Consider the following 22025-nt stretch of genomic DNA (forward strand, 5'->3'; position numbering starts at 1 on the left):
CTAAGCCCACTGAGAGATTACACTGAGCTCTCTATGTCTTCTCCCTCTTTACCCTCCTAACACAGAAGAAAATCACAGACCACTAAAAAAAATGGTTGATAGAGGAGTATTCTGGTTAACTGAATGCTTTAGATAGTGAGTCAACAAGTATTTATGGCCTACTATGTGCCAGGTATTATACTAAACCCTGGGGAATAATACAAGGAAAGGTAAAAACATCCTTGTTCTTTGGAGGTTCACAGTTTAGGAGACACAAGATACCATAAATTATGTAGAAACAAGAGATATACAAGTTGGAGATATGCTCAAAGGGAAGGCATTAAGATTAATGAAGACTGGAAAACATTTCTTGGTAGAAGGTGAGATTTTAGCTGAGACTTGAAGGAAGCCAGGGAGGTCACTGAGAAGAGAGTACAAAGTATGGAGGACAGTCAGTGCTGGTTACCTAAGGTTTGATCAAAAAATTATTTTGTTTCAATCTTAAAATTCTAAAAAATATCTATTTAGTATTTAGCTTATTTAGGATAACCCCAATTCTCAAGACCCCTTAGTGTTACTATTCCACAGACTAAAACTGCCTGTCTCCTCCACCTCCACCCCATAAAACTTCTAGCTTTCCTGACCTATTTTCAAAAACTTTGAGAAGAATTTATCTATACCTTGGAAGAAAGCCAACTATAAGATAAGCTGAATGAGGGAAAGTACAATGAGTTTCAAAATTATCAATTATGTCCCCAGCCTGGGAATCCCATGATAGTCGTGGGTTTTTCTGGATCATGGGGGTCTTTGGAGATTTGTAATGCTGAAAATCACGTGCTCAAGACTGTAAATGTCACAGCCCCCCTTCTGTGGGATTGGACAGACAGGAGGAGGAGAATCTTGCGTCAGGATTATTATAAAAGTATGTGATTGCACCTAGAAGAAGAGAGGACATTTTTGCCCAGAGCAAGCCACTTCTGTGAGCAGAATCTCTTTTCCTTCCCTTTTCAGTTCTCCTTCCCTGCTGTCTGCTGTTTTCTCCAAATAAAGTAGCTTTTCTCTGCCAGCATCTTATCAAGTCTCCTATCTGCTCATTAGAGTGATTTCTGGGGTATGAGCCTCCCCAGAATTCTGCTCCACACAGATGGGGGCTCAGTCTGGGATTCTAGAACAATAGAAGTGCCTCAGTTTACCCATCTGGGTAAATCTGAGTCCTTCTGTATGCTTCTAAAAAACTCTGCAAGCAAGAGAGCAGATAAGGACTGACAGGTGCAAGAGAAAAGATTCAAGCCAACATCCATGGAGACTGTTTGTGTAAGTATCAGGAGAGTGGGAAGGCACATCCAACTTTCTTTAAGCTTGCGTGTATGAAAGTCAGAGAAAAGCAGCTGAGTAGAAAGCAGTGTAGTGTTTGTGTATGTATGTGGCTTTAAGAAAAATAGATAAGTTAGAGAGAGACAAGCCAGGGAATTTCTACTTGGGAAGTTTGAGATGGAAGTTAAATGATAAGGCTAAGTGGGATAAGGAAATAAAGTTGTGCTTTCAAAAGAGAAAATCCTTCAGCTTCAAATGCCAGGTAGAAAGATTCAGCAAGTATGATTAGGTAATCTGAGCAGGAGATCTTGTCAGAGGCCTATGTATGGTCGTGCTGAAGGGCAGTTTTCAGGGTGGAAAACAGAAGTAGTCCCCAGTTTCCTGTAAAGATACAAGACAGCTTAAAGCTGCACCTGAGCTGGTTAGTGAGGCTGTGATCTAGAAAGGAGTAATGTTCTGAGCTGAGATAGCAGCAGGTGGAGAACAATAACTGGATCTGAATTAATCAGCAAGGTAGGAGGTGCAGCAGAAGTAAACTTTGTATAAACACAGGGCCCCTTCACTCTGAGGTGCTTGGGAAGAGGTCCTAAGTAATGAGCAAATAGAGGTAGGTAGGAAGCCAGACAATTGAAAAGTAAAAACTCTTTTCATTTTTGAAAACAAGTGGCAAATAAAATGGCAGGAGATAAGGCAGTTTTAGGCACCTGGCCAAAGTTAAGCTGTGCCTGAAAAGAAAGCAAGATTAGAAGTTTCAAGACAGAAACATGGGGATGAAAGCATCAGCCCAGAGGAAGAAGAAGTCCACACTAGAGGGCATTGATCCACGCAGGTGAGATGTGAACACAATTCTAGGGATAGTCCTTTAGGGGCTAAATTGAAAGCTTGGAAAAATTGCCCTCAATATGAACCCTTTGACCCAGGAATGCTCATTGAATTTTGCTGTTTTCAGTGGACAGGTCTAGAGATTGACACACAGACCCATACCTTATGGCCAAAATTTAAATTCAATGATTATACGGTTTGTGAGAACCTAAACAAGACTGTTAACAAGAGAAAAATTTTAAATGATAAGGAGATAGCATACGCTGCATTATGGCAGCCAGATGTAGAAACTTTGGTGATGAGAGAAAGGGCAGAAGGAAACAGAGCATTGGCTGTAACAGTCACTATAGCAGAGAAGGAAAAGGAATCATGGGAAGAGATAGAGTCAGTCAAGCCATTACTCAGACAGTGACCAGAATTTTACTTGAGCACCCTGGGCTAAGATATGGTCTCATCAAGAATATTGATTCTGAGAATGAGATTCATTTTTAGACCCAAGATGTTGCTAGAATTAGCAAAAGCTTTAGATCTTGACTAGGATTTGCATATCTCATGGTAACCTCCTTCCTTGGGGAAGGTGGAGAAAATAAATCAAGAGCTTAGAAAGTAGTTAACCAAGCTGATAGTGGAAACTCCGTTACCATGGACCAAATGTCTTCCTTTGGCCTTACTGAAGATAAGGACAAAGCCTTGAGAGACAATAGGCTGTCTTCCTATGCTGTTGAAGTCTGAAGACAGAACTGTGAGAGATCTGTTGAATGAGGCTATGGAGCCTTCTATTCCTGGAATCATCAATGAAGCATGACTTCAAAGTTTACATTAACCACTTTTTATCTGTTTTTGTTGTTTGTGACCCTGTGTCATAGTGTGTAAACATAAAAAGGAGGGTTGGGAAAAGAAACCTCTAAGTGATTTTGAGGTAAATCTGTTTCTTTCTGTCCCCCCCCACCCCATAATTCTAGAAAGTGGGAGAGCAGACAAACCAAAGAATGTATTTGAAAGATTCAAAAATAAATGTGAATTTTTGGACCTCTTAAACTTTTAAGACTATCTAACTGAATGAAAAAGGAACTTTGCCTTCTACTTTTAATAGAGGACAAAGCCAAAAAAGATATGCTAAACATTTTTCCTTTTTCCATTTTTAGGCTGGCCCCTGAGGTGAGGTAAAAGGGGAGATTAGAAAAAGAGAAGGGAGATTTTGATCCTCCAATTTGATTGGATTTTTACTTAGGATTAATTTTAAGGTTGATGTATATGATTTTGGAAAATCACAAATGATTCTGAAATGTACTTTGTGGAATTGTATGAAATAATTGTAAAGTGATTCAGTGTTGAAAATTGTCTAAGTTGTATAAGATTTCAGATAAGATTGCTTCTGAACTGTTAGTTCTCACTGAGATTTGAAATGAACAATGGTTAGAGATTTGAATGTTTGGTTATATCTAAAATGTTTACTAAACAGAATTTGAGAATGTGATGGAAGTTTAGTGAATATAAGGGCTCAATAAAATAAGCATAAAAGTGTATAAGAATATAGTACCAGCTTAGAAGAAGATGTGATATAATATTTTATATGATCTAAAATTTGGATAGACAAAAGAAAATATGAAATTGTTACTTTAATATATGTACTACTGAATTAAGCAACAAGTGAAAATGTAATGAACATTGGAGAAGGAGTTTGAAATTTGGAAATGTGGAATGAAACATGTAATAAGAGTTTGGAATATTGCAAAAGGATTTCTGAATTTGTAAACATTTATTGTAACTAATTGGGATATATGAATTATTATCAAAATATGTACCTTGGGTAAAAATGATTTTATTACTGAATATGGATTTAATAATTTATTTGCCTATAGAATATAATTTTGGATAAACACAAATGGTGTATGAATTTGTACTATGAAGAAAACTAATTTCTGAGGTGAATTGGATAAGACAATATGTAAAGATATGAAATGTAAATTATGTATGTGAATGATGCAATTGATAAGAAGAATGATAATCAGGACTCTTCTGACCTGCTAATAGCAGGTGACAGAATACCTGGTGGAAGTTGAGTGATGGCAAAAATAAGTTGTAGAAGGTAAGAGAGGTGTGGGATAAGCATATGAAAGGCATAAGGTATAGTACACATTAATAAGATATGGGGCCTCTTTATGAGAGTCAGAAGACAGACATTTTGTATGGACAATTTAAGTAGGTATGTGAAAGTGCCAGAAGGGAAATAATGAATGTAATTCTGCTTGGAACAGAGGTCTAAAGGGGGAAAAGAGTAGATGTTTAGAGATAGAAGAGATTTATGATAGAGTAAGAGAAAAGTGTTTGAAGACCCTGGTAAGGCAAATATAAATAAAGTGCAGAATAAAGAGATATAGAATTGGCATTAGTATACTGTATGAAGAAGCTAAAAGAGAAGAACATTTATTTTAGATAAATTTGAAGTAAGATATTTAGAAACTGTTAGAATAAGTAAACAGGAAGCTTGTTTGAAATTATGAAAAAAGATTGAAATTGGAAAACTAAGAGAAAAGGTTTTCTCTCAACTACAATGAGTAGGATTTTTGCCATTTAAGACAAAAGGTTTATGGGAATCACACCTAATGTTACTATGAACTTAGAATTCAAGTATGGCTGTCTGATAAAGTGAACTGCCATTGGAAGAGAACAAGAAGATACACAGAGGACAAGTGAAAGTCCTTATAGGAAGTTGAGAGGAAAATCTCAGTCTGAACCTGAGGTAGGATCCTTCTGACTTGGTAAGGTACACCAGATTCTGATGGTCCCTGAGTGAAACAGTTATGGCATGAACCAGTAATAGCTCTGACCTGTACATGAAGTCAGATAGTGTTGACCTACTCCTTCTGTGTCCTTGAAAGAACCATAAGGACAGTTAAAGATCATTTTCGCTGCCTTTCTTTTTTATGATAAATTCCTATGATCAACACAGGATGCAAATTGTAAGATGGAAATTTTCCATTTTCAAACAAGCAAGTTGACTAGAAGAGGAAAGGTTAGAATTGATTAGGTGATAACTCTAGACAAGTGAGACTTTTTGATGATCTGTAATTGAGATTCTATAGAAATAGGTAGAAGTAATTATGAGAAGCTAAACTTTAGACTAAAAATTAGGGACCCAGGAATTTCTGGATCTCCTATAGAACCTGATGTAGAAAACTTTATTTCATAAAATGTTAGCTTTGCAAAAGAATTTTTGTTAGCAGGAGGAGCCCACCCCAAGATTCTGAGAGCAACCTGGAACAGAAGGAACAGAGTCCAGATGAAAATGATTTCTGAAGATGAAGAGTGTCCAACCATGCTTAATATTATTAGTTGTTGTTGTTGCATATAGGGGAAACTGAGGAAGGTGAAAATTATACAACTCTGAAATTAAAAGAGGGAGGACTATGTGGGATGAGATTCAGTATGTAATTCTCAGAGTAGTATTTAGCTTGTAACCCCAATTCTCAAGACCCCTTAGTATTACTATTCCACAGACTAAAACTGCCTGCCCCCCATAAAACTTCTAGTTTTCCTGACATATTTTCAAAAACCTTGAGAAGAGTTTATTTGTACCTTGGGAAGAAAACCAACTATAAGATAAGCTGAATGAGGGAAAGTACAATGAGTTTCAAAATTATCATTGTGGTCCCCAGCCCAGGAATCCCATGATAGTCATGGGTTTTTCTGGATCATGGAGGTCTTTGTGGGTTCATAATGTTGAAAATCACGTGCTCAAGCCTGTAAATGTCATAGCCCCCTTCTGTGGGATTGGACAGACAGGAGGAGGAGAATCTTGTGTCAGGATTGTTATAAAAGCCTATGATTGTACCTAGAAGAAGAGAGGACATTTTTGCCCAGAGCAAGCCGCTTATATGGGCAGAATCTCTTTTCCTTCCCTTTTCCGTCCCCCCTTCCTTGCTGTCTGCTGTTTTCTCCAAATAAAGCAGCTTTTCTCTGCCAGCATCTTATCAAGTCTCCTGTCTGCTCATTAGAGTGATTTCTGGGGTATGAGCCTCCCCAGAATTCCACTCCACACAGTAATGAATATCAACTACATAGTCCTACAGATAGAGAAGGTAAAATGATTACAAAATTACAAATCTGTCCCAAAAAAGAATCTCTACTTTACCTGTGAATCAATTGGACTGCAACTGTACTAATCCCAGGCCATAACCTAATGGTTTCTTTTTTATTAATCTCTATTAATAATGTCTTCTCTCACTGGAAAGCAGTGTGGCATAGTGGAAAATGCACTGCTTCTGAAGGCAAGGGGCAGGGGTTCAAATTTCATCCCAGATACTTTGTGTGACCTTGGACAAGTCTCTAGGTCTTAATTTCTTCAATGTAAAAATAAGGGATTGGCTTACTTAAGAAGGCTTTTTGAAGAAATCCCCTCTAACTTTAGAGAAGTCCTTTCTAATTTGTGATCTCTGATCTCTATGATTTGACTCTTTCTCCTAAAAGTAGAATACTGAAACAAAATAAATGCCAGGTTTCTCAGGGTTCCTTTTCACTAAGACTCAACACTAGAATTTATTGAAAACTCTGATCTCAATTTCTTAATCTCCTCAACTCACATAACTGTGTTATTTGGAATTTTGGGGGTTCCACTGAGAGGTATTTGGGGCTCATGAATGCCCCTGCTCTTCTAGGTCCCATCACCAGGCTGACAGCAGAAATCAGGTGACTTCTATGCTCTAAGTTTCCCAGTACAGAAAGGAAGGCCCCATGTCCATATAATCTTACCTTTAAATATTTGCTTAATGATAATGGTAGCGGTCATATACAGCAAGCAAACAAGAGACTCTTTTAAGGTTGCCATACAGCATTGCTCAATGTGAGCTTTCAGGTCATCTCTTAAAGATGGACATCATGAAGAAGCAGAGCCAGGACTAGACTTGGAGTCAGGAGCCCTGGTTTTTAATCTTCCTCTCTAACATTTGCTAGCTCCTGCCTGTTGTTTAGTATTGCTAGAGAAAAATGAGCAAAGTTCATGGTAGCTTCATGATACATGACCTTAAGGTAGCAGATTCTTCTGATTCTACCCTTCTCAACTAGCTTCTCTCATTCTCTACAGAACCAATTCCAAAATTTTTCTTCTCTTACCTTACACAAATCCCACTCACTAGTCAATAATTTGGCTTCCTCCTCCACAGCCATAACTCAAAAGCTACTGACCTACCCTGGTACAGTCAGTTTCCTTTTCTGGAAGTTTCCTATATCCACTAAATCATAAATTCAGGCTCTCTTGAGCACCTAGATGGAGCAGTGAATAGAGTGCAAGACCTAAATCAAGAAGACTCATTTTCATGAGTTCAAAACTGGCCTCAGACACTTACCAGCTGTGGGACTCTGAGCAAAGTCACTTAATTCTGATTGACTCAATTTCCTCATCTGTAAAATGAGCTAAAGAAGGAAATGGAAAACATGCCAGTATCTCTGCCAAGAAAACCTCAAATGAGGTCACAGAGTCTGAAACAGTTGAATACATCAGTCCTTACCGCTATCAAAATTTTTGAGCTTTCCATCCACTAAAATATCCAGATATTTTTCAGATGATCTATAATCTAGCCACATCTATCCCATTCTGAATTTGGTAAGTTGAATTTTTTTAACCCAAATATATAAGATTTTGTGGTAGTATTGTTCAGATGTGTCCAATTTTTTATGATCTCATAGGAAATACGGGGTTTTCCTGGCAAAGATACTGGAATGGTTTGCCATTTCCTTCTTCTGAGGGTGAAGACAAACAGACGTTTTGCCCAGGGTCACATATCTAGTAAGTATCAGAGGCCAGATTTGATCTCAGGTCTTCCTTACACCAGGCCTAGAGCTCTATCCATTGAGCCACTTAGCTACAGAAGATTTTGCTTTATCACAATTAAACTTTTATCATTTTCCTATTCAGCCCACTGTCCTAGTCCATCAAGACCTCTTTGGATTCAATATCTGCCATCCAACCCATTAACTATCCTAGTCATCATTGTGTCTACTTTGAAAAAATAGTTATACCCAACTATAACTAATGAAGGACTTTAAATCCCATGTAAGCAGTTATGTGTTGACTTCATGCTACATTTCTTTCCTGTTAGAACAGGACTTAACTGTTCTGTTTTGTTTTCCTTGTTGATTCTTCTTTTTAAAAAGAACTCCTTCCTGAAACTATGTGAAGTACAGAATGTAACCAAAACTACATGTGTGAAGCATACATTCTCTGCAAATAACTGAGTCTGTGCATGAGGTCAGAGCATTACTATAGCTACTCCTACTAGTTAAATAGCTAACTAATATGGCATCATAAGGTTTGCTTAAGCACTTTACAAATATTAGCTCATTTTATCCTTACAACAATCCTGGGAGGTAAATGCTATTATTATCTGTACTTATAGATGAAGAAACTGAGAGAGACAGAGGTTAAGTGATCTGCCCAGGGTCACACAACTATTAGTATCTGAGGACTCCTTTGACTCAGATCCAAAATACTTTCCACTGTACCATCTAGCTGACTCACTATAGTCCTAAAAGAAAAAAAAAGGTTCCAACAAAAATCAGAAAACCACCTATAAAACTATAACAAACTGGATAAGGGATAAAAAATTTCAATCAGTCCAATTTGTCATACGTGGTCCTAACAATCCCTGGGCAGCAAAAACAGTGTCTTAAAGTTCTAGTCTCATACTTTAATTATGTAACTGAAGGCAAACATATACTTATTAGAGTTTTAGTTTGTTTCACTTCTAGCACAGACACACAGCTTCTATCTTAGGATAAAAGTTGCTGTTTTTGTAAAGGCCTTTAATACTTAATTGCCACTTCCCTAGCTAAAGAGGTAATATATGCTACAGTATAAAGAAAACTGGACTTCTAATCACAAGATGTGTTTAAATTCTGACTCTACTATTAGGGAGTTGTATGATTTGGGAAAATTAGTGACTTATATAGACTCATCTGGAAAATGGAGGAAAGTGGTGTTTGTACTGCTCATCTTCTAAGGTTTTGTTGTGTGTCATTTGAAATTACTGTAAGCCCTGGAAGACTACAACTCCCAGGGCTCTCTGCTACAACTTTCCCTGACACCTCCCACTTCCTTTGTGGGAGGTGTTAGGGAAAGTATAAAAGGGAAAGTTTGGCGCCTCTTCGCTCTCAACCCTGAGCTCTGCTCTCTCTACCCAGGAGGGTCTGCTGACCCTGGAAGGTTAGCTCTCTGCAGAACCCTCTCTTGGCGCCTTTTTCCCTTTCTGTCTACCTTCTAGTTTTCCCTAGACCTTCCCTTTCCTAACCTAAATAAAGCCTAGCTATTCAAACCCTAAAGTTGCTCTCTGATCCTTCATTTGAGGGCTCTGATCAATTTCCCCTGCCGGGGCTGGGACCCACTACCTTCCTTTCCCTTCCTCTACCTTCCTCTTTCCTTTCTCCCATCCATCCTACCATCCCACCTTCATTCCCTTCATTTTTACCACACAGTTTCGAGGATCCAAAGAGATTATCTGAATAGTACACTTTGTAAACATAAAATGTCATATAAATGTAAACTATTATTAAATTTAGAAATTTAGAAGGGATGGAAAGTGAATTCAATAAAGTCAGTCTTTACTGTATCACTGCTTAGGATTGAGTAATTTTACAGGAGTTCAGATTTAAGTGTCTTGTTACAAGAGACAGTAGAAGGAAATGGGATGATTAATTTGTGCACTTGACTGATAAAGGAAGACATAACCCCTCTGTCTTTCCCACATTTAGAAGTACTAGCTATGGCACTTGACTTTCTGTGAAGTTATCAATCATCAAAACAATTACCAATTGTTTCAGAAAAAGGAAATGGAATGACCTCTAGAAGACTGACCTAAAAATGAGACCATGAACTGAAGAATTAGCAGTGTCATAGATTCAAAGCTAGAAGAGACATCAGAGGTCATCTAGTCCAATTCTTTCATTTTATGGATGAAGAAGTGAGATCCAATTAATTTGCCCAGGAAAACAAAAGTGGTAAGTGATTAACCTGAGATTCGAACCCAGGTCCCTCTGATTTAAAATTCAGCCTACTTACCTCTAAGCTACTTTTAAGCATGGCAATCATAGAGGCTAAAACCAAAGAGCTGGGAAATCTAGTTCTTCTATCCTGATTTTACTTTCTTCCTCTGAAAACATGAAGGAAGTTTAACTCTGAGACATTACCTAAAAAAATAGATAGTTAAAAAAATGTTCCACAAGAGTCTATGCCATAGGCAGTTTAAAGTGAATTTGGAGTCAAAAGCAATCTAACAAGACATAAGTGCCTTAAGAAAGAAAACAAAATGTCAAAGGACCTTATCGTGCTCATCTTCTGTATTCATTGCCATAATATCCAGCTGAAAATTTTACCTGGCTATTGGAAATAATGTGAATTCATTCAGTGTAAAAAGGAAGGCTGCTTTACTGTTATTTCATAAGAAAATGAACCACCTGTCAAATCACCGGGATACTGTATTATTAGATAAGAAGAGAAAAGGAAAAGTCAATTGACAAGGAAACTACCAGATATCAAGTACATACCAGTTATGATGGATGCCTCAAATCCCATGTCTTCAATAGCAGCTTTTAGTTCTTCAGGGCTTATAACAGAGGCATTATAGCAGAATGTTCCAATCTCTTCAGCTAAGGAGACAGAAATTTTTTCTATCCCTTCCCTTTGGGATAGTAAGTTCTCAATGGTCTGCACACAGGAAGCACAGGTCATTCCATCAATGCCAATCACCGCAGTTCTGCATACTCCTTGTGCTTGGTTTCCCTGGGGTCTTGTAGATAGAGGAGGGCTTGAAGACAAGCTGTCTAATGAATTCTCCAACCCATTGCCTTCTGCTCCTTTAGGGAGAGTGACTTTAAAATTCCCAGGAGGAAGAGCCTCAATGGATTGCTTTAAGAATGCTGGAGTAATACATGCTGGGTCGAACTGAACATCTGCACTTTTATTTTCCAGAGATACTTGAATGCTTTTCACACCTGGTAGGCTAGCTATATTTCCTTCAATATTCAAGACACAGGATTTACAGTGCATTCCTTCCACTTCTAACTGTAGAGTAGCAGCCATTCTAGGCTGGTTCCCTCCTGCTTCGGGATTATGACAGGGGAATTGAGTTGGTACTTTCTTTGGGTTATTACTTTGTAATCGTTCTATATTGATCACTCCCAAGTTTAATGGTGTCATTTTGCTTTTGATGGTGGCTTCAAATCCCATGTCATTTATGTGGTCCCTAAGGTCTCCAGGTTGAATGAAGTAAGGTTGATAAGTGATGACAGCCTCTTGATTGCTAAGTGAGACTTTGATTTTCAGAACCCCTTGAAGTTTCCCCACCTTCCCTTCTATAGTATTGACACATGACTGGCAAGTCATGCCCTCCACACGAAGCTTGGTCACTGCTTCATCAGCCGATAAGGGTTTTGTGGGCCATGATGCAGCCTTTCCTTCTGCTATGTTAGCATCAAAGCCCATATCCTCAATTTCAGAGCAAATCTGTTGTAGGTTTATGGTCATTGGGATGTATTTCACAGTGGCATTGCCCTGTTCCAGGGAAACTTTTATGCTGATAATACCATTCAAGTTAGAAATCTTGCCCTCTATAGAATTCACACAAGACTGGCATGTCATGCCCAAAATGTTGATCATACTGGTGCTTATTGAAGATGATGATGTGGGTAAACTATCCAAGCTATGTAAGATGCCGTCAAAGGCTTTGTTGTCAAAAGAAAATTTCTGCTTAATTGATGATTCTTGAGAACAAGCAGCAGGGGAAACTTTAGATAGCATCTAAAGGAAGAAGAAAAGACATCTTTAGAATTCAAAACTGGCAAAATTATTTATTCCTAGAGATATTCCAGTATCTCTGGCACATAAGGATGAAAGATAGTATCATGTAGTAGCCTGGAAACATGAAAACATAAAAATACCAGGAAAAAACTACATAAGATAGTCTCAAAATTCAGGATAATATGGTATGATGGAAAAAGCATTGGATTTTACAAGCTGGGAAATCTGAGTTCTAGACTCACATTAACACTATTAGTTGTGTGATCTTAGGATTTGTCTAAGCCTTAGCTTATTCACATATGAAATGAACTTGCTAATGTCCTTTCTTCTAGTTCTAACAATGTAAATAACACCATAATACTACCTGAATCAAGGAGTCAGAAGAAAAAAATCAAGAAGGGAGAATGAAAATATACTGTCAGTCAATCAACAAACATGTATTAAGCTTCTACTCTGTGCCAGGCTCTATGCTAAGCACTGGTATATAAAGGATACAATCTCTGACTCAAGGAGTTCACAATCTAATGGATCTAAGAGTGTGAGTGTGTATGTGTGAGTGTGTGCACACACATCTCAGTTTCCTCATCTGTAAAATAAAGATAACAATATCACATATCTCATGAGGTTGTTGTGAGGATCAAATTAGATACCATATTAAGTGCTTTGAAAAATCATAAAGTGCTATATTAAAGTGTTGTTATCATTTAAAATGAGAGTGCTTTACCCACTGAAATAAATTATTTTAAAATTCTACACAGTATAAGGACAATCATATGGTTCATTTATTTTTTCAATTTATAATGCTGCCTCAGCTATGCCAACAAGCCTTAAATAAAATATAGTCCTATTAGCTGTTTTCTACTCCTTTTCTGTCTTATTACTACTCTTCTTTAAGCTAACTCATTAGTAGTAGTTAAAGGCCAAACATAGTTAAGTAAGTGTTATTACAAAGTCCTCCTCAAAGGCAAAGGTTACGTAAAGACATGTATAATGTGAGTTATTAACTTTATTGTCAACCTATACCTAGAAATCTTCCTCTAATGATGTATCATGACGTGGAAGTGATGTTCATGGAATGTAAGTTCTGGTAGGTATTATCAGGTGGCTATAAGCACTGGCTTAGTGTCAGATTGTCACCTAGGGATCAGCCTCCCTAAATTCCTAAATTCCAAGGGGCTAATTACCAGATGACTGGCTAAAGAATGAATGATGAATTTTTTTAAGTCATAACAATTCATAAAATACTATCACCTAAAAGAGAAGACCAATGTGGGTATATGATCAAAACATAAAGGTGATACCATAAGCAAATCAGAGGCACATGGAATAGTTTTCCTGTCAGATCTATAGATAAGGGAAGAATTTGGGACCAAACAAGATAAAGAGCATTTTAAGATGTGAAACGGGAAAATTTGATGATATTGAATTTAGAAGGTCTTATATAAACAAACCAATGCAACCAAGATTAGAAAGAAAGCAGAAAGCTGGGGGAAATATTTTTACAGCATATATCTCTGATAGAAGTCTCATTTCTCAAATATATAGAGAACTAAGCCAAATTTGTAAAAATATGTCATTTCCCTGATAAAGGTCAAAAGATATGAACAGGCAGTTTTTATTGATCAAGAACTCAGTCTGCTCTATAATCTTATAAAGATGATCTAAATCACTATTAGAGAAATGTAAATGAAAGCAACTCTGAAGGACCACCTCGCACCAAACAGATTGGTCAATGTGACAGAAAAAGGAAATAATAAATATTGGAGGGAATACAGGAAAATTGGGACAACAATACATTTCTTGATGGAATTGTGATCTGATCCAACCATTCTAGAGAACAATTTGGAACGATGCCCAAAGGGCTCTAAAATTGTGAATGCCCTTTGTTCCAGAAATGCCATTACTAGATCTGTATCCAGAGAGATAAAAAAAGAGGGAAAAGGAAGTTTGTATAAAAATATTTATTGAAGCTTTTTTTGTGATAGCAAAGAATTGGAAATTGAAGAATGTCCATCAAATAAGAAATGCTTGAACATATTGTGATATATGATTGTGATAGAATACTATTTTGCTATAAGAAGTGATAAGCAGGATGATTTTGAAAAAAAAAAATTGGAAAGACTTACATGAACTGATAAGAGCAGAACCAGAAGAACATAGTAATGCTATTTTTTGATGAACAACTTTTGAATGACCTAGTTATTCTCAGCAATGCAATGAGCCAGGACAATCCCAAGAGACTCATGATGAAAAATACCATTTGCCTCCAGAGAAAGGACTGATGGAGTCTAATTGCAGACCAAAACATACTGTATTTCACTTTCTTTCTTCTTCATTTGAGATCTTTTCCAAAAAATGACTTATATGGTAAAATGTTTGAACATATTGTGATATATGATTGTGATAGAATACTATTTTGCTATAAGAAGTGATAAGCAGGATGATTTTAACTCATTCTGGGAGCTAAAACACAAATATTCTAAGGAATCACCCATTAGCTATACTGTTTCTCCTTTTTCCTCCTTACAAGTCATTTTTTTTAGTCTTTTGCTATACATTATATCACCAACAGAATGTGGAAAGAGGAAGAAAAAAGATGGAAATTTTTTTTAAGATTTGGTAAAAAATGTGATTGAAATTATTAACCAAATAAGAGGGGACTTATTAGCTATATATCACAACTATTCCCCAAAGAACATAGATGATGCTGATGACCATGTTAATTTCTTGTCACAGGAAGACCAGAACACTAGACTAGCTTGAGCTTCATTCATTCACTGAAGAACCATTTAAATCAATATTATATACAAGAGACTATGTTAGTCATTAGGGGGAAATATAAAGACCAACTGGCACAGGCCCTACCTTCAAACTGTTTATAGTTGTTTCCGAATCTCTTTCCTTGAGTCATATGCACAGAAGCAAAATGAAGAGGCAAAAACTAAGCAATCAACAATCCAGTTGATTTGAATAGTATGAACAGTTGGTCCTAAGAACAAACACAATATCTATTTTTTTCCTCAGCAGAAAGATGCCTTTTCAAGGATGGAATGGACAATTCTCTTGCTTCTTTATTTCACTCTACAAGATTAGCCATGGTCTTATTAAATTCCCCATTAGTTCTACATACACCAAGATTTTTTAAAATTACAATAATAGTGCTAACTCTTTATCATGCCTAAAATTATTTTTTTTAACCTAAAGGTTTTCTGCTACTATGCGGCTAACCATTTCCATGCTGTTGCTGAAGCACATTACAGATATAGCTAAGTAAATACAGTCTTCTGGATGCCTTCAGCATCAAATAAAGCCTCAACAAGAAGAAAAAGGATAAAGGTTGTGGGAAAGAAAAGTGGAAAGATTTTCATAAAGGGAGAGTGATTCATAGTAATTGTAAAGACTATTACAAACATACCCTAGGCTAGCAAACTGCATCTTTTGAATAAAAACCTAACTCGATAGCCATTGCTAACATCCAGGAAGTGAATCATCAATAGTTTATCGCCCAGTTCATCTTAATTTTTCATAGTCAAAATTTCACAAATTCTGAGCCACAGTGTTAGCTTTTTATTCTTGCTGTGTGAGTTGTGTATAACTGCGAAAAAGGGGTTTATCGAGACATCTGGAGCCATTCCTGTGCAGGAAACAATACAAATAAATCTCCTTCTACAAGGGCAGGTTTGTGAGGGTAAGTGGTCCAGGAAGAAAAAGCCCTGAAAACAGAGGCAACTTTATGAAACACCTGAGTGTTTGTTTATTTTGGAACACTTGAGTGTTAGCAGTCTAGTGTGGGAGCAGCTCTTTGTTTGCTATTACTCTTCATTTAATAAAAGTAGTATATACAACATGTAATAGGTGCTAAAATAAATGTCTATTGAATTAATAAGCTGAATTAATTGCACAAGATAATTTTCATAAAGATGATTATCCAGGGGCAATTGTGTGATTATTCAGTTTAATTAGACTGCTAGCACTCACTGCCATTCACTAGTAAGCAGGCAGACAGGTAGAAAGAAAATCAGAGATTAGTATCATGAAAACTTAAGTGAGAGTCTCAAGAAGGAGAGATGGCCAACTAAAAGATTATTATGAACTCTGAAGAAAGTAGTTTATTAACTGAGGTCAGTAGTAAGAGAATCAGAGGCATAAAAAGCAGATAGCTTTTTCAAAGAAGTTTATCTATGAAGAGTAGGACAGATATAGGATGATTTTTCACAGCCAAACTTCTGGAAAAAAAAGAATTAATTGCCCAATCTAATGGTCTTTTCTCTGGTCTTATCCTTCTTGATCTCTCTGTAGCACCTAACACTGCTGACCACATCCTCTTGGTTTTTCCACTCTGGGTTTTCTTGACCCTGCTATATTTTTATTGAATAATTGTATAATGTTTCTTCACTGAAGATGTAACCTAAAGTTATGTCATGGATTCTCTTCCCTTCTCTCTCCACACGCCCTCAGCAATCAATTGAATTAGCTTCTAAGAGTTTATTATTTCTATGTATTGACTGTCAAAGAAACACATGACCAAAAGAGAGCTTATTAATTTCCTCCCAAACCCACCTCTCTTCCAAACCTCCTCTCTCTTTCAAGGGCACCACAATCTTTGTAGCCACCTAAGTCTGAAACCTTTGTGTCATGTTTAGCCCTTTATTTATTGCTCCCCACTCCACACATCCAGCCAGTTGCAAATCTTGTCAATTCTCCCTCTATGGAATCTATGGCTCTTCCCTTTCTCTCTACTCACATATCTACTACTTTATTTCAAGTCTTCATCACCCCTCATCTAGACTGCTGTAATGGTCTCCAAGTTAGTCTCCCCAGAGCAAATCTGATCCTCTCCAATTCATGCTCTACAGAAAGGCCAAAGTGATTGTCCTAAAGCATAGATCCAATCATGTCACTCAGTCCTACTCAATGAACCCCAGTGGCTCCCTATGATCTCTAAGGCCAAATACAAACTCTTGTGTTTGTCCTTTAAAATACTTCACAACTAGATCCCAACCCATCTGTCCAGCTTGACTGTTCATTCCTCTTCTTAATTCATTCTACAATGCTGCCAAATTAGCTTCTTGCTGTTCCTCACAAATGATATTTCATTTCCAGGCGTTATGCCCTTGCACACGCCTACCATATATAAAATGCATCCCAAAATACTTTCAAAGGTGTATTATTTCATCTGTATTGTATTGCATGAAGCAAAATTACTATAAAGAGTTCTGATTTCTGGTACTTCACTCCACACATCCTCCCAATATATCTGAATTGACACATTCCTCAAAATTATAAGAACAGATTCAGATTCTTTTATGAACATCTAAAAGACACAAATATATTTCCTATTTCAGATACATTGGTTTGAACATTTACAAAGAAAGGCAATTAGAATGGTTGAGAGGACACAGACCAAAACCATTGGTGAAGAAGCTGAAAATATTTACCCTGGAGAAAAGACCTGGAAGGGACATGGTAGTTATCTTCAAGTGTTTGCAGTACAATCAAAAGGAACACTTTGTTCTGCTTGTCCCCAGAGGGAAAAAGAATTTGCAGAGAAATGCTGGGTTCAAAATAAGGAAAAAGCTTCTAATAATTAGCAATTCTCAAAAGTGCAATGAGCTGCTCCAAGATTAATGTGTCCTAAAAAATCTTAATGTATTCAAGTGGTATTGAGGTTATTAAGAAAAAAACAACAGAAGATCTGGGAGTGAATCAGTTTTGTTCTTAAGATTAAGAGAGAAAAGAAAAGGGAAAGTAAAAGGCACATGCTATTATATAAAGGAGAGATGGTGGGGTAAAAACTTCTTATTTCCCATAATTGAGGAGCTTAAAGAAGAGTATAGGAACATGGAAGAGGAGGTGGAGGGAGGTGGAGGGAGTGGCGTCAGATTAATCTCATCCGTATCTGAATCTGATAGAAAAGAGTTGAACACACACACACACACACACACACACACACACACACACACACACAAAGAACTTGTTGTAGAAATACCTCAAACTCCATTAGGAAACAGGCAGGAATAGGCAGAAGAGGGATTAAAAAGAAAGATAATACTGGTAAGGGAATAGACACAAAGAAAACAAACTTCCTGATCCTGAAGAGAACTGGGGTTGAAAGAAAAATGGCAAGGCTAGGCGAGAAGAGGAGAGGAATACAAGGAGAGCAGAAATAAAGACTAGAAATTAAAGGCCTATCCTTTCATTGGGGAATGGCTGAACAAATATGGCATGTACATATATAACAGAATAATATTGCACCACTAGAAATGAAGAAAGAGACAATTTCAAACAATCCTGGGAAGGAAATACTGACAGAATGAAAAAGCAAAACGAGAACAACTTATACAATAACAACATTGTAAAGAAAAATAGCTTTGAAAGTCTTGAGAATTCTGACCCTTAGGCAGTGACCACCAAGCAGAAGATCTTTGATGAAGCATGTAATCTACCTTCTGACAAGAAGTGATGGACTCAAGGTATGGAGACACATGATTTTGGACATGACCAAACAATCAATTCATTAACCAATCAAACTATCCTCTTTTTATAGTCTATTCTGTAAATAGAAAGACTAACTTTTATGGTGTTTTCTATGTTCAGAATAGATATATAATTAGACAAAGATTAGACAAAGAGGTATAGGTAAATCTATATCTTCTTAAAAAGTAGAAAGTTCCCAACCCATTGCACATTTACTCAGATGTGTACACACTGTTTCTCCAATAGCTTCTACATTACCCGAGGGGAGCAACAGTTTCATTTGTGGCTTTGTATCCCTAGGGTTCAACACAGTGACTAGTACATAGCAAAAGCTTAATAAATATTTATGAAGCATCTTTCACCTAGAAATCTTATACATCCATAGTAGGCTAGTCAATATTAACTGCCTCATTTCCATGGTTCAAGGGAAGAGACAGAGAAGGTACAGAAGACAAGGTTCCAGGTGGCGATGCCTTTTATCCTCTAGTTACCACTTCTGTCATTTCAGAAATATAATGCACAAAGGACCATTACCCCCACTCCACCAACGTTGGTAATTTTCCCCTGTGCTCAAGACACATAGACCATCTTCATTCTCTATAGAGAAAGGTTAAAGTTGTTGGCATAGTCATATTTCCTGTTTTGATACTTTATACTCATAACTGCTAAGGACAGTCTGGAACAATAACTTAAGTAGGCTTACTTATTTCGATAGATTGCTCTTAGAACTTGTCCACAAGTACTTATACCTTTCTCGGACACTGCAAATAGATAAGAAGCTAGACTCAAAATTGACCAGGAGGAATTCTCTGGACACTAAAGAACCACAGGACAACTCTGAGAAATCCCACTTTCCTTCCTCGAAACAAACCTGTATCAAACCACCCTAGACTAGTGACAGGCAAACTACTCAGACGTGGCCCCCTGAAATGTTCTATCCAGCTGTGGGACATTATTCCTAATATGATGAATACAATGAGGAGGATACAATTCAATGAAACTTCCAAAGAGTTGCCTTAGAAACAGACTGACAGGTGAGCATTTCCTTTCCTTTGGCCCCCTCTTTTAAAAGTTTGCCCATCACTACCTTAGACAACTAGATATATCTGTCCTTTCTTAAAAGAATGTTTCTATATGCCCAGCTACCTCACATGGTAATCTTTTTTAAAAAAGAACTGTGAAAGAGGAATTTATGGTCTACAAAGCAAAAATAATTAGCAGAATAGAAAAAACTAAATCTACAATAGATAGGTTACCACGTCAATAATTCAAGATTAGATGACTAGATACAACTTATAAGTCTCCCATGAGAATAAAAAAAGTTTAAAATAAATTGAACATAATTTAATAATATGAGAAAACTGCTCAGAATAATATTTGTCTAATTCATATAAATTATACAAAATGGGCAATAATCAGTTTAGTTGGGCTAATTTTTTTTTAAACTAAGGAAGTAAAACAGCAAAAGTTAATTTAGGAACACACTACAGAAGAATCTCCTTTTTGGTTCAAATAAAAATATTAAGAAATAACATTTTTTCTAGTTTAAAATAAATTCTAGACTCTTCCCTTCAGGAAAAAATGCAAAAAGGTCAGTAATAAAGGTTAAGGTTCTAGGAATAAGGTGATAACCAAATTTAGGTCATCTTGTTAAGATTATTGCCTTCCCCAGCTCCTGAAAAGACTCGACTACTGATTTATGCAAGGGTAGTCCCTTCTTTGCATATCTCCTACAATGATTAGGATATTTAGCAGAAGGAGGTAATTCTTTGGATTCCTTCATGTCACCTGTGATGGGTGGAGGAAGGAGGGGAGAGCATAGAAGAGAGTGGTCAAAAATGAATCAGTAGTTTTAGAAAGATGGTTCTCCATGACTTCCCCAAAAGACTAAGTGACTATTATTCTATTATAAGAAGTAGAGTTAACCCCAAACCATGTTTCATCATTTTGTACCATTTTCCTTGTTCAAGTTTCCTATAAATGTTATCTCAAAAACCACAAGGAGGTTCCGGGTTAAGATGGCGGCAGAGTAAGAAGCAGCTCTTAACCTCTCCTGACCAAAACACACAAAACTCCTCAAGGGGACATAAAAACAAGTCCAGACAAATGGAGGAACCCCACAACAGGGCACAGCGTGGAAGGTACATGGAATCGAGACATTTCCAGGCTATAAAGGGGTGAAACAGCTCTCACTAAATCGCGGGCTGAGCAACCACACCACCCCCACTCCCACCACACACAACAACTATAGTGCCGAAGCCAGCTAAAAAGAAATAGAGCAAGTTTGGGGCACCCATCGAGTCTTTGGCAGCTCCGGGGCCTGTTCCTGAGAGCAGCAAGATTTAGGACCCCAGTAAGCCAAAGAATGCACGCGAAATCTGACCGCAGGAGCAGAGAGTGGACGCAGGGCGCAGAACGCGGGCTGAGAGCACAGGCACGGGCAGAGGCGTGGGTGGAGGCAGACACAGCCAGGAACTAAAGCTCTGAAAACCTGAGTGGGGAACCAGTGCAGATGGGTATACGACTGTGGAAGCAGCGCCCTGAGACTTGTAAAGGAACCTCCTGCAGAAGATCAAGCAAGGGGGTCCACCAAGGGGCTTGACCTTGGAAAAAACCAGAACTCAGACCTCAGGAGCCAATAGACCGCGGACAGACACTGAGCGTGAGGATAAACCTGAGAAGCTGCTGGGCTAATGATGGCTACCCAGTCTCAGGAAGCTCAGAAGAGAAAGAATAACAACAAGAAAAAGAAGCCTTTAACACTCGACAACTTTTACACAGAGAAAATCCAGATAAATGAGCAAACAGAGGAGGAGAACAAACAAGCATCCGGACCTTCCTCAAATAAGGAAAACTCCTCACAAGCTATGGAAGAGTTCAAAACTGAGATTTTGAGGAAAATGGAAGAGATCTGGCAAGAAAATAACTGTTTAAAAGGTAGAATCTTGCAATTAGATACCAGAAATGACCAGATTGAAAAGGAATACCAGAAGATTATGGCCGAAAACCAGAAGATTATGGCCGAAAACCGAAAGATTATAGTCAAAAATCAATCCCTAAAGGCTAGAATTGAGCAAGTAGAAGCTAATGATCTCTCAAGACAACAAGAACAAATAAAACAAAGTCAAAAGACTGAAAAAATAGAAGGAAACATGAAATATCTCAATGAGAGAGTGACAGACCAAGAAAACCGGTCTAGAAGAGACAATTTGAGAATAATTGGTCTTCCAGAAAAACCAGAAATTAATAGAAACCTGGACTCCATACTAACAGAAATAATTGAGCAAAATTGCCCTGAAGTCCTACAACAAGAGGTCAATATAGACATTGAAAGGATTCATAGAACACCTGTGACATTCGATCAAGAAAAGAAAACACCCAGAAATATAATTGCCAAATTCAAGAGTTTCCAAGCAAAGGAAAGAATCTTACAAGAAGCCAGAAAGAAACAATTCAAATATCAAGGAGCACTAATCAGCATCACACAGGATCTGGCAGCCTCCACGCTAAAAGATCGCAAGGCTTGGAATACAATATTCAGAAAGGCAAGAGAGCTGGGCCTGCAACCATGGATCAACTACCCATCAAAATTGACTATATATTTCCAGGGGAAAGTATGGGCATTCAACAAAATTGAAGAATT

At 37.4% G+C, this 22025-nt stretch overlaps 1 protein-coding gene across 1 annotated transcript in view; it reads right to left on the reverse strand.

The window, feature by feature from the left end:
* Window positions 1–22025, reverse strand: part of ATP7B (ATPase copper transporting beta) — an 80586-nt gene that overhangs the window by 52334 nt on the left and 6227 nt on the right. The window contains exon 2 of the mRNA XM_044666052.1: window positions 10654–11905. Coding sequence (XP_044521987.1) covers window positions 10654–11905 — 1252 coding nt within the window. The remainder of the gene's footprint in view (window positions 1–10653; window positions 11906–22025) is intronic.

The sequence above is a fragment of the Gracilinanus agilis genome, chromosome 3 (assembly GCF_016433145.1).
Source record: "Gracilinanus agilis isolate LMUSP501 chromosome 3, AgileGrace, whole genome shotgun sequence".
NCBI classification, from domain to species: Eukaryota; Metazoa; Chordata; class Mammalia; order Didelphimorphia; family Didelphidae; genus Gracilinanus; species Gracilinanus agilis.